The sequence below is a fragment of the Carlito syrichta genome, unplaced genomic scaffold (genome assembly GCF_000164805.1).
Source record: "Carlito syrichta isolate Samal-C Ts95f unplaced genomic scaffold, Tarsius_syrichta-2.0.1 Scaffold142902, whole genome shotgun sequence".
Taxonomy (NCBI): Eukaryota; Metazoa; Chordata; class Mammalia; order Primates; family Tarsiidae; genus Carlito; species Carlito syrichta.
Window position 1 is genome coordinate 93,771 of NW_007086998.1, and position 12,878 is coordinate 106,648.

At 59.5% G+C, this 12,878-nt stretch overlaps 1 protein-coding gene across 2 annotated transcripts in view; it reads right to left on the reverse strand.

Moving 5' to 3' along the window:
- Positions 1-12,569, reverse strand: part of FBXL18 (F-box and leucine rich repeat protein 18) — a 29,175-nt gene extending 16,606 nt beyond the window's left edge. For both annotated transcript variants that reach the window (XM_008050011.1, XM_021708550.1), the window contains exons 1-2: positions 12,358-12,569; positions 6,742-8,285 (exon numbers count right to left, since the gene is read on the reverse strand). In XM_008050011.1, coding sequence (XP_008048202.1) covers positions 6,742-8,285; positions 12,358-12,552 — 1,739 coding nt within the window. In that variant the 5' untranslated portion in view covers positions 12,553-12,569. The remainder of the gene's footprint in view (positions 1-6,741; positions 8,286-12,357) is intronic.
- Between the last annotated feature and the right edge of the window lie 309 nt (positions 12,570-12,878).

The window sequence follows — 12,878 nt, forward strand, 5'->3', positions numbered from 1 at the left end:
AAAAAGGAACTAGTGGGCTCAAGCAATCCTCTTGCCTCCACCTCCCAAAGTGCTGGAATTACAGACAAGAGCCACTGTACCCAGCCACAAGAATGTTTTAAAAAGTGGAAAAGGCCGGGCTCAGTGGCTCAGCCTAAAATCCCAGCACTCTGGGAGGCCGAAGCAAGAGAAATGCCTATGCCCAGGAGTTCAAGACCAGCCTGGCCAACTTGGTGAGACCTCGTCTTTACAATAAATCAAAAAACTAGCTGGGCGTGGTGGCATGTACCTGTAGTTCCAGCTACTTGGAAGGCTGAGGTGGAAGGATTGTCTGAGTCCAGCAGGTCGAGGCTGCAGTGGTAGCGTGTCACTGCACTCCAGCCTGGACAGTGAGACTCGACTCAAGGAAAACAAAGGTGGTGAGAAAGTGTTTTAATTAACATATATTTTGAATCCCAAAGCCCTAAGGGAAGCATCCCTCTGCAGGCCTGGCAGTGGGAAGCTGGAGGTGTGCTCCTGGCGGCACTAAGCCTGGAGCCGGAAATCACCTGGCTCCCTCCAGACAGCAGGGGATGGAAACGGCAGGTGAGGACAGGCTATGGTCCCTTGGTCGCTAGGTGGCAGTGCAGGTCTGTGTTACCTGCTGAAGGTCTTCTCAAGCCTCCGGGGTCACAATCCAAGTCCCCAGAGCGTGCCAGATTCTTCTACCCTGGAGAAGTCACCTGTCACGGGTGCTTGGGACAGGCGATAGGGAGTGTCCTGTGCACTCGTGCTGCCCTGGCAAAGGGCTGGCAGGTCCAACCTTCCCCCGGCTCCTGCGGCCCGCGCACCACCTAGGGCAGCCGGTGGAGCTGACCTAACTCAAGTAACCCGCAGCGTCTGCAGGCAGGACAGAGGATGAGAAAAGGTGCCCAGTGTGCTCAGCCTCCCCGTAAGGGAGCCTTCCAGCCAGCGAGGATCTGTCGCCAAATCCCACCCCCAGGGGAGCAGGGGAAGTGGGTCTCCCCATGGCTCTGGGGCACGAGAAGACGCGCAGACCATTGGGGAGGGCCCCTGTAGGCCAAGGCGGCTTCCAGGCAGGGCACCAGGGTTTGGCTGACCAAGCCCTCCTGCGTCCAAGGTCATGGCAGCCAGGGTGGCTGTCGCTCTCCCCACGGGTGGGGCTGCCCTCAGCGGGGGCCAGCAGACACCCTCTTCCACCCTCCTTGCAGCTCTCTGGTCCCGAGGCGTGCTACGCACCTGAAGCTGGGCAAGGCCGCGCCAGGACACTTGCTCAGCACCACCACCCTCCTCGCAGGAACCCGAGCGGGCCCAGAGCTAGGGCCACGGCAGAGCAGCAGTGGCAGAAGCTGCCAGCCTGGGATGCCAGGCCCGCCTTCCCAGGAGCCTTCTGCCAGCAAGTGCAGGAGCCGGACCTGGCAGGCCTCCTGGGATCGACATCCCCACGTCCCAGCCCCCCAGCTCCGAGGGCCATCTCCCTGCGGCTCCTGCCCACGGGCAGTGAGCACCACCTGCTCCTCTCGCTCCAGCTTCCTGGGTTGGCCTGCCACAGAAGGCAGGGATCCACGGGAACAGGGCCATCTGGCCGCGTTCTAGAAGCCGGTGTTTGTTCTGAACAGGCAGTACCAGCGCAGAGCAGACGTGGTTCTCAGCGGCCGCTGGGCACTGGCTCGAGTTTGTCACAGAGAAGCCATTATGAGTGGGGCCAGGTTCTCAGGCCGGCCCACAAAACCTATTATCCCAAGTCCCACAGGCCTCCCCAGCCACACACAGATCGCTCCCAGACCCTGAGGGCCACTCGGTGACCATGAAATGCTGCTTGCCCCATGAGGCAGGAAACCAGCTGCGTGCCACGGTCAAGTTCATTAACTTGCTTTCCTCATCTGTGAAGCGGGAACAGCAGTGTCCACACTCATCCGTAGACATCACCCGGCAGAGGTCACACGAGCTCACAGGTCCACTCTACCCCAAGCCCCTGCCACCATCTCCTCCTCTGGCCTCTAGAACACCTGCCCCTCCGCCACCCCCTTCTCTGCTGGCTCCCCTGCTGATTCTGCTTCCTGTTCCTGGCCGCTCCTTGTCTGCGCCCAATCTGTGGACTCATCTAACTTCACGGCTAAAGGACATCCATGCGCTGAGGACACCAAAGCAACTCCCTTGGGCCCAACCCTGGCCTGGGCTCTGGGCTGGGACTGCTGGCCAGCCCAGCGGAGTCCACTGTGTGCCTTCTGTTGCCCGGGCTGGTCTAGACCCCCTGGATTCAAGCCATCCTCCCGCCTTGGTCTCCTGAGTAGCTGGGACTATAGGCACACACCTCGCCATGCCCGGCTTCACTGTCGTCGTCTGTCTTTATCAAGCACTCCCTGACAACAACCAAGTGGGCTGGCTGCAGTTCAGGTAAGAAGTACACAGTCTCATGGCTTAACAGGAAGCAAGAACTGATGGTGAAACCGACACACCCGGAGAGACCTTGGCTTGGAGTCTGCCGCTACTAGAACCCAAATGCACACCTGGGGTCTCTGGATTCAGGAAATGTTCAGTTCCCTGACACAGGACGTGAACAGGACTGAGACAGCAGACCTCACAGCTGTCCGTATGCCCAGTGTAGCTCCAGGCTTGGGCAGCCCACTGACCACACTCCTCAGCACTCCTGCAGGACTGGCAGGGAGGCACAGGAAGGGACAAGGCAGGAGGACCCACTGGGTAGACATGCACCAGTGAGAAGAGGGAGGGGGCCGTTGCCTTGCTAGACTCTGGTGTGGCCATGGGCTCTCTGAGCTAGGGCTGTCGCCATGCTTCCTGGCTTTGGCCTCCTCCCCACCTTGGGAAGGTGAACCTTTTCTTTCTCTCTCTAATTTACTTTTAATATAAACTAATGCCGGGCTCGGTGGCTCAGCCTGTAACCCCGCGCCTTGGGGAGGCTGAGGTGAGTGGATTGCCTGAGCCTGCGGATTCGAGACCCGCCTGGGCAGCGAGACCTCGTCTCTACAATAAATAAAAAAAATCAGCTGGGTGTGGTAGTGCATGCCTGTAATTCCGGCTACTTGGAAGGCTGAGGTGGAAGGATCCCCAGAGCCCAGCAGGTTGAGGCTGCGGTGGCCGGGAGCGGCCACTGCACTCCAGTCTGGGCGACAGAATAAGATCCAACTCAAAATAAATAAATAAATAAATAAATAAACAAAAATAAACTATATTTTCTAATCTAAAAAAGGGGGGGAGGATAGAGGTGGCTGCAGAGAGGTGCACCCCTCAGAGCTCAGACAGTCTCTGAAACAGAAGTCAGCGCAGAGGCCTAACCGCGTGCTCAGAGACCACTCATCAGATATGCACAGCATCAGTGCAGAAAGGAAGTCCAAAATTCACATGCACTTGGACTCAAATTCCTAAATCACAGGGCTTTAGAAAAGTCAGCAGTCCAGTTCTCAAGGACCGAACTGGGATGTCTGGATGGGTGCATGAATAACCGTCCTCCCGCTACCAGCCACCAGGCTCTGTGTCTGCTCCAGCAGCAGATCCCGGGGCAGCCATCCTCACAGGGTCAGCCAGGGTTCCGGACAGAAATACAGTTAAAACGAAGCACACAGCAGGCTGCACTTTGACCTGCTTCTGGTAACCTTGTTAGCCGCACAGCACTAGATGCAGGCTGTCTGCAGCCCATGTTCCTACAGACAGAATCTCTGACATTAGAATCAGAAGGCTTCGTTCAAGAATTGCTTAAGATGTTTATCAGGGTCAGGTGCGGTGGCTCAAGCCTGTAATCCCAGAACTTTGGGAGGCAGAGGTGAGAGGAATACCTGAGCCCAGGGGCTCAAGACCAGCCTGGGCAACTTGGCGAGAACTCGTCTCCACAATAAATCAAGACAACTTAGCTGGCCGTGGTGGCACACGCCTGTAGTTCCAGCTACTTGGAAGGCTGAGGCGGCAGGATCGCCAGAGCCCAGGAGGTTGAAGCTGCGGTGGCTGTGAGCATGCCACTGCACTCCAGTCTGAGCGACAGATTGACACTCCGACTCAAAAAAAAAAGGTTTTTCAGACCACCACAGAGGAAGGGGACCAGCACGAGAACACAATCTCCTCCTCTCCCTCTCCCGTGACTTCACTCTGCACTCAGTTGATGAACCCTGTGCCTCAGCCCACTCCAAACCTCTTTTTTTATTAGTTGGAGTCTCACTCTGTCGCCCAGACTGGAGTGCAGTGGCCACTCCCGGCCACCACAGCCTCGACCCACTGGGCTCCGGCAATCCTTCCGCCTCAGCCTTCCAAGTAGCTGGAACTACAGGCGCGCGCTACCACACCTGACTAATTTTTTATTTATTGTAGAGATGAGGTCTCGCCAAGTTGTCCAGGTGGGTCTCAAGCCCGCAGGCTCAGGGAATCCACTCACCTCGGCCTCCCAAAGCGCGGGATTACAGGCTGAGCCACCGAGCCCAGCCCACTCCAAACCTCTTAAAATCGCTAGCCCTGCACTCCTTGGGGAGACAGATTGGAGGCATCATCCCACCCCTCGTTGGCAGCCCGAAGATTAAACTTCCTTCCCTGTGGCAGCCCGGCGTCTCCATGTGCTGACCTGCACACGACCAGCCATCGCTTTGCCACTGGGAACACCAGTGGGCTTCTGGCCCCGACACCAGTAGAGACCCAGAAAGCCTTGGCCGGGCTATGCTGGGCGGAGGCTGCGGGCAGTGCCTGCCTGGCTGTGGGGCTCCGGGAACTCCAGGTGTGTGCAGCGAAGCCATCTGCCGCTTCCGCTCACGCCTGCCACACACAGTCTTCTGCAGGAGGGTGGAGACTGAAAAGTTTACCTCTCAGCTGGGCACAGTGGCTCACGCCTATAATTCCAGCACTTTGGGAGGCCAAGGTGAGAGCATTCCCCGAGCCCAAGGGTGCGACACTAGCTTGGGCAACTTGATGAGACCTTATCTCTACAATAAAATTTTTAAAAAATTAGCCAGGTGTGGTGGAGCGTGCCTGTGGCTCCAGCTACTTGGAAGGTTGAGGCAGAAGGATCACATGAGCACAGCAGGTCGGCACTGGGGTGGCCGCTGAGTGTGCCGCTGCACTCCAGCCTCGGCCACAGCGTGAGACTCTGACTCAAAAAAACCAAAAAAATCCGCTTCTCCACTCTGCGTGGGTCAAGGACCCAGGGCAAGCCCTGACCTCTGCTGGGTGAGACTCGCCGCCTCCTCTGAGCGTCCACGGGCTCATGTGTGAGACGGGGATGACGACAGCAGCCACTTCCACGGACCGCCGTGGGGAGGACAGGCTCGGCGTCTGGCCTCAGCAGAGGCAGCCTGAATGCTGGTGATGCTGGGACACCACGCGTGTCCAAGTGGCCCTAGGCCAAGACGAATTTCACATCCTCGTTCACCCCACCAGCTGAGGACTCAGAGCCCAGCAGATCCACCTAAGCCCTGTCCCTGCCTTCTCCCTACCCTCAAGCCCTGGCAGTGCCGAGGGCCAATGCCACGCTACATTTTGGGTCATCTTTCCAGATTGGATCTATCTGCCAAGATTTTCAAATACATCTCAAGGTGACAAACGATTTGTTGTTGCTGATGCTGTAGAGACAGGGTCCTTCTCTGTTGCCCAGGCTGGTGTGCAGGGGCCCAACCAAAGTTCACTGCAGCCTCAAACTCCTAGGCTCAAGGGAGCCTCCTGCCTCAGTCTCCCAAGCAACTGGAACTACAGGCACGCCACCATGCCCAGTAGCTTTTCTTTAAAGCTTTTTGTAAAGGGAAGGTCCTGCTATGATGCCATGATGCTCAGACTCCTATCCTCAAGCGAGCCTCCTGCTTCCACCTCCCACGTTGCTGGGATTACAAGCGTGAGCCGTTGTGCACAGCCTCAAGTTAACAAATTCTTATTGTTTAGATACTGAGACCTCGCGAGCACACCCTTCACTTCGCCGCCTAATTCAGTAGCTCCATCTCACGCTTGGCTCCGGAAGCGCTAAGGGGCCCTGACACGGCCCGGAGTGTGGTCTCGCCTCCGCCCTCTCTGAGAGGGGCCCTGCCACGTGTTCCAACCCCCATCGCCGCCAGGAGCCTGTGGTCCCCTCCTGAGCTGACCCTCCGTCTCCTCCAACCAGTCCGCCCCGGCTCCCCCTCTCCGGGGCGAAGTCCTCCAGCACCTCCCTCACCCGCCCCTTCTCCCCCCTCCCTCAGCCTCCCACCAGGCCCCGGACCTCGGAACCAACTGGGTTTCTGGCGCATTTCCTCTGGGGCTCCTGCACATGCAGCACACTGTTCCAGAAAGCCCTGGCCCCGCATCCCTTGCCTAACTCCGACACATCAGTCAGGGCCAGGTGCGGTGGCTCACGCCCGTCGTCCCAGCACTTTGGGAGGTGAGGTGAGAGGACTGCCTGAGGCCACGGGTGAGTCAGAAAGGCCTGGGTTCGAGTCCTGCCTCCTCCACCTACCAGCTCTGCTGCATGGGGACAGCCACACCCCCTCGCAGGACTGTGAGAAGGACTACCCAGGACTGCGCACAAGAGCCTCGCGTGCAGCAACCACTCAGCTAAAGGAATAGCGATGACCACACTGAGCTCAGCTCTTGGCCTCCTGCACCCCGGGGCTCTGCCAGATGGCCCACTGCACGTCCCCAGAGCCTCCCTGCCCCCTCAGTGGCACGCTGGAGGCTGCGCCCCACCTCTGAGCACCACCGCCAGGTAGGCCTCGGCAGGTCTGCAGCCGCTTCCCTCTGCCAGCCTCTAGGGGCTCCCTGAGAGCCAGCAGAGGCCACGGAGGCACCACAGGCCCTCACCTGAGGTCCTTCAGCCGCTTGCAGTGCTTCAGCATGTCCAAGAGGGCGGGCATGTAGACCACCTTCCCCATCATGCCCAGGTTGGCCAGTGAGAGGGACTGGAGCTGCTGGCACTGCAGGCCGATGCTGACCAGCCCAGAGCCCGACAGCATGCCGGGCAGCTGGGCCAGTGTCAGGTGCCGCAGGAAGGCCAGCTGGCTGATGGCAGCCACCTCCGAGTCCCCAACGTTCTGTGCCCGGCTGCAGGGCGGGAGCATGTTGCGGATGGCGGGCTCGTTGCGCGGCATGGCGGAGAAGAAGCTGGAGCCGATCAGCTCGAGGTGCTCCAGGAAGGGCAGGTTCTTCAGCAGAGACCAGAACACAGAGGAAGGCTGGGGGCCCGCCTGGCCCGAGAAGGGGCTGGGACAGGACTGCACGCCGATGCGCACCTTCTTGCCAAAGCCGCAGGGCACAGCGTGCGTCACAGGCTGGGGGGGCGCACGGTCGGCCCGCGGCGCCACGTTGGCGACAGAGCAGACGGGCAGGGAGAGGGAGCGCAGGTGGCTCAGGCGGGCCAGAAGCTGGCAGAGGTGCCGGCCCAGGCCTTCGGGGCTGTGGTGGTGGGCGACCGAGAGGTTGAGGTGCCGCAGGTTGCAGCAGGACACCACCAGCGTCTCCAGGATGCTGCTGTCGATGTCGTCCTCCGCCTTGTGGAGCAGCGTGTCCGGGGACAGGCAGTGCGTGCAGCCGCTGAGGTTCAGGCTGGCCAGGCTGTGCAGGTCCTTGCCGCCCTGCAGGACCTGCTGGACCAGGTGGCCGCCCGACAGCGTGCAACGGCTGAAGCTGAAGTAGAACGGGTTGTTGAACTTCAGGTGCTGGAGCAGGGACGAGCCGTTCAGCCAGGACCGGGGCAACTGCAGCGCGTCCAGCGCCACGTTGCGGGCCATGGAGTCCAGCAGGTTCTTGGTCGCCCCGCTCTCGGCAAAGCTGCCAGGCACAGAGATGAGGAAGGCGTGCAGGTTCTCGGGCGTGCGGTCGCTGAGCACGGCCAGGTAGAGCCGCACCACCTCCTGGTTGATGTAGCCCGGGGCCAGGCGCGCGTAGAAGATGCGCAGGTTCTGGTAGTGCGGCACGTTGCTCTGGCCCACCATGAGCTGGCCCGAGAGGATGGCGCCCTCACGCGTGCGGTCCAGGATCTCGAAGTAGAGCAGCAGCTTCTCCAGGCTGGTGCAGCAGGGCACCACCCCGTAGGAGGGTGTGAACAGCGTCTGTTTGAGCTCCCGCACGCGGCTCAGCGTGGCCTTGCACTCGCTGCTCAGGTGGCTGGCGTCGAAGCCAGGGCTCACGTCGATGGCCAGTGAGCGCAGCTGCTGCAGGGCCGAGAGCATCTTGGAGAGGCGCAGGGAGGTGAGGTGGCAGCCCGAGAGGTTGACCTTCACCAGGCTGCGGCAGCGGGCCACGTGCTCCACGGCAGAGCCCGGCAGCCAGTAGCAGCCGGCCATGCTCAGCTGCTGGATCTCGTGCCCGACCTCCTTCACCAGCTGCCTCACCTTGTCCTCGCTGGCCTGCAGGACAGGGACGGGCGAGAGGAAGGAGAGGGCTGAAAGCACCAGGCGTCCCCAGCCGTCAGCACACCAGAGCCACGGGGAGCCCCGTGGAGGAGCCCCCCACGGAAGCGGCCCTCCCGTCCCTCCCACTGGCCTTGGGCCAGCTGTCAAGAGTCCCCAACCACACGGGAACCTGAGCGGTGCAGCTGTGGCAGAAAACGCAGGGGCTCCTCAGAAAGCTAAACCCAAATCTACCACTCACGTGAGCAAGGCCACCCCAGGGACACACCCAAAGGAATGGAGAGTCGCTCCCAGATGCCCGTGAGCCACCCACTGTGGCACTCTCCAGAAGCACCGGAGGGGACAGAGCCCACGTGTCCAGCAACAGACAAATGGGCAGACACACCATGGTCTACCCACACGATGAGTATGATTCAGCCACAGAAAGGAATGTGGGCCTGCCACACGCGGCCACACAGAGAAACCTCAGACACGCAGGTTCAGGGGATGAAGTCAGACAAAGGAGGGCAAACAATGCACAATTCCAGGGACACGAAATATCTAGAACAGGCACATTCACAGAGGGGGCTGTGGGGAGAGGGAAAGGAGAAAGGGACACTCCACTTAGGGTGGTGAGAATGTTCTGGAGATGAATGGTAGCGACAGCTGCTCAACTGTGTGAATGTGCTTAATGCCACCAAATTATGCACTTAAAAATGGTGAAGATGGAAAGTTTTATGTTGTTTAATCACAATACTAAAAATTGTCAAAATGGCAAAGGTTGCCCAGCTTCTACAAAAAAATGTTTTTAAATAGTTGGGTATGGACCAGGCGCTGTGGCTCATGTCTGTAATTCCAGCAATTTGGGAGGGCGAGGCAAGAGGATTGCCTGAACCCAAGGGTTTCAGACCAGCCTGGGTAACATGATGAGACCTCATCTTTACAATAAATCAAAAATGAGCTGGGCGTGGTAGCGTGCACCTGTAGTTCCAGCTACTTGGAAGGTTGAGGCAGAAGGATTGCTGGAGCCCAGTAGGTCGAGGCTGCAGTGGCCAGGAGCGGCCACTGCACTCCAGTCTGGGTGACAGAGTGAGACTCCAACTCAAAAAAAAGAAAGAAAGAAAGAAAGAAATGGAAGCCGGGCCCAGTGGCTCAGTCTGTAATCCCACGCCTTTGGGAGGCTGAGGTGAGTGGATTGCCTGAGCCCACGGGTTCGACACCCGCCCGGGCAACTTGGTGAGACCGCATCGCTGCAATAAATCAAAAATTAGCTGGGCGTGGTAGCGCGCGCCTGTAGTTCCAGCTACTCGGAAGGCTGAGGTGGAAGGATTGCCGGAGCCCAGCAGGTCGAGCTTGCGGTGGCCAGGAGCGGCCATTGCCCTCCAGCCTGGGCAACAGAGTGAGACTCCAACTCAAAAAAAAAAGCTGACCTCAGGCCCCAGCCCTGCCTCACCACGCTGCCCCACTGCCCTGAGCCCTTCGCCAGGCCAGCCCCTTTCCACGCCACCTTCCCTGCACGGGGGCTGCAACGACTCCCACCTGGGGCCCTGAAGGCAGAGTCGCCCTTCCAGCACCCCAAGAGGAGGAAGAAGAGACACCCGCGGAACGACAAGCCCCCCTATACCGACTTGGCCCTGAACGCTTTGGTGATTCAAGCTGCACCCTCCCGCAGGCTGAGGCTGGCTCAGATCATCCGTCAGGTCCAGGCCGTGTTCCCTTGCCTCGGAAGACTCCCGGGGTTGGAGAGACCCCACCCGCCACGAACTTTCCTCCGCCCCGACCCTTCCAAGGTGCCCAAGGACCCTGCGCAGCCCCAGGCCAGGAGCAACCACTGGGCGTCGACATGAGCCAGGTCCCCAGCCGAGGCGCTACGGCTGCAGAACACGGCCCAGTACAGGCGCCGGCAGAACGAGCGCTCACGCGGAGCCTTCGCCAAGGGCTGGGTCCCTATGTGCTGCGCGGCCGGTCCCCCGCCGCCGCCCAGCGAGGGCTTCAGTATCAAGGCCCTGCTAAGGGTCCCCAGGGAGGGGGCCTCGGGGGGTGGGGTGACTGCCCGGCCAGTGCCAGGGCAGCCAAGCTCCTCCCTGCACAGGGTGCAGTGGGGAGGAGGCAGCACCTGCGCCAGCCCTGCCCTCTCTGGAGGCCTGTGTGGCCGTTCCTCTCCCTCCCCGGCCCACGGGAATGAAGCAGGAGCCTTCCCAAGGGAGAGTCAGGGGCCCCCAACAGTCTCCCCAGAGCCTAGGGCCTGGCCCCTTCACTTACTGCAGGATACCCCAGGCTCCAGGGGGTCGCCCAGCGGAGGACACAGGGCCTCCCCACTCTGGAGGCAGCCGCCCACCTCCTACTTGCCCCTCTGACACCCCACCGACCTTGTGTCCCAGGTGTCCACCTTCAACCAGCCCAGCTTGCTGGGGGGTGGCCCCTGAAACCCAAGGGCCCCCGGGGACGCTCTGGGATCGAGACACCCTCCTCCAGGGGGCGCCACCCAACAAGAGCATCTGCGACCGTGGGTCAGCCACCCTCGGGACTTGGCTGCCCCTACCCCGCGATGGCTGCTCTGCTGGTATGGTCTCTGGGGCTCCCAGGGCAGGGTCTGTCTCTCCCTTGCATCCCCACCAGCTTGTTGATGGGGAACCAAGGATAGGAGGGTGTCTGCAGCCTCGGCAGCCTCAAGACATCAGGCGCCAGCCCTGCTGGAGTCCATTATGCTTATCGGACTGCTCCACAAGCGCGTGTAGCCCAGCTGGGCCTGGCCCTGGCCCTAGCCAGGCATGCCTCTGTCACCCCACCCCCCGAGGCCCTAACCCAGCAGGTCGAGGCTGCAGTGGCCGGGAGCGGCCCCTGCCCTCCAGCCTGGTTGACAGAGTGACTCCAACTCAAAAAAAAAAAAAAAATCAAATTTCGGCTGGGCGCAGTGGCTCATACCTATAATCCCAGCACTTTGGGAAGCAAAGGTAAGAGGACTGAGTCAACAGGTTCAAGACCAGCCTGGGCAACTTGGTGAGACCCCTATCTCTACAACAAATCAAAAAGTTAAGTCAGGCGTGGTGACTTATGCCTGTAACCCCAACACTTTGGGAAGCAGAGGTGAGAGGATTGCCTGAGCCCAGGGATTCGAGACCAGCCCAAGCAACTTGGTGAGACCTCATCTCTACAATAAGTTAAAAAAAAAAAATTTATCTGGGCGTTGTGGCACACACCTGTAGTTCCAGCTATTTAGAAGGCCGAGGCGGAAAGATTGCCTGAGGTCGAGGTTGTGGTGGCTGTGAGTGTACCACTATATACTCCAGCCTGGGTGACAGAGTGAAACTCTGACTCAAAAAAAAAAAATCCAATTTAGCCAGGCATGGTGGCATGCACCTGCTCCAAGCTACTCGGGAGGCTGAGGTGGAAGGATCACCTGAGCTCAGGAGGTGGAGGCTGCAGTGAGCTACGACCATGCCACTGTATTCCAGCCTGGGCAATGGAGTGAGACCCCGACTCAGGAAATAAAAAAATAAAACAAAGAAACTTCCAGCCAGGCTTGGTGGCTCAGCCTGTGATCCCACGCCTTTGGGAGGCTGAGGTGAGTGGATTGCCTGAGCCCGCGGGTTCGAGACCCGCCTGGGCAACTGGGCAAGACCTCATCTCTACAATAAATCAAAAAATCAGCCAGGCGTGGTAGTGTATGACTGTAGTTCTAGCTACTTGGAAGGCTGAGGCGGAAAGATCGCCGGAGCCCGGCAGGTCGAGGCTGCAGTGGCCAGGAGCGGCCACTGCACTCCAGTATGGGTGACAGAGTGAGACTCCAACTCAAAAAAAAAACAAAAAACAAAGAAACTTCCAAGGCCCGTCCTGTGACCTGGAAATTACACTCCAAGGTACCCCCCAGAAAGTAGCCTCCAACTGACCCCTGTGCCCGAGCCCCCAGGGGCCCTCCCAGGATAACGTCCACTCATGTAACTGGGCCCTGCACCGCGGCCGCATGCCGCCCACATTCCCTTGGCCCTGGCTTTTGCCACAAACACGCTTCGGAGCGGCCCAGCCAAGACTGAGCGCGCGCCTCCTAGAACGTCCTCAAGGCTGCCCAAACCCCGCCCACGCCACTCACCTGATAGTCCTTCTGCAGCAGCACCGTGTGGACCAGGCTCTTGTCAAGACACAGGGCCGCCAGCTTCCGGCAGGTGCGCCGGACATTCAGAATCAGGTCCGTGCTGGGGACGTGGACCAGGATGTGCAGGAGGATCTCGTCGGAAAACCCAAGGAGGTGCACACCATCTGCCATCCCAGCCGCCGCAGGGGGCATGTCACCAGAGTTGGCTATGACCTGAAAATAAGGGGATGCCAATTCCCACAGGATCCCCACAGGCAGTCGTCAGCCAAGAGAGAAACTAGGAGAAGCCCTCGCCACAGCCGATGGGAAAAAAGGTGCTTTTACCAAAACTCTTAACTGCACAGCAAATAAATCCATAAGCATCTTCAAAACTGCTTTTTAGATCTGTAAACCAGCATCTCTCTTTAAAAATAAAATATTGCCAGGCTCAGTGGCTCAGCCTGTAATCCCACGCTTTGGGAGGCTGAGGTGAGTGGATTGCCTGAGCCGTGGGTTCGAGACCCGCCTGGGCAGCGAGA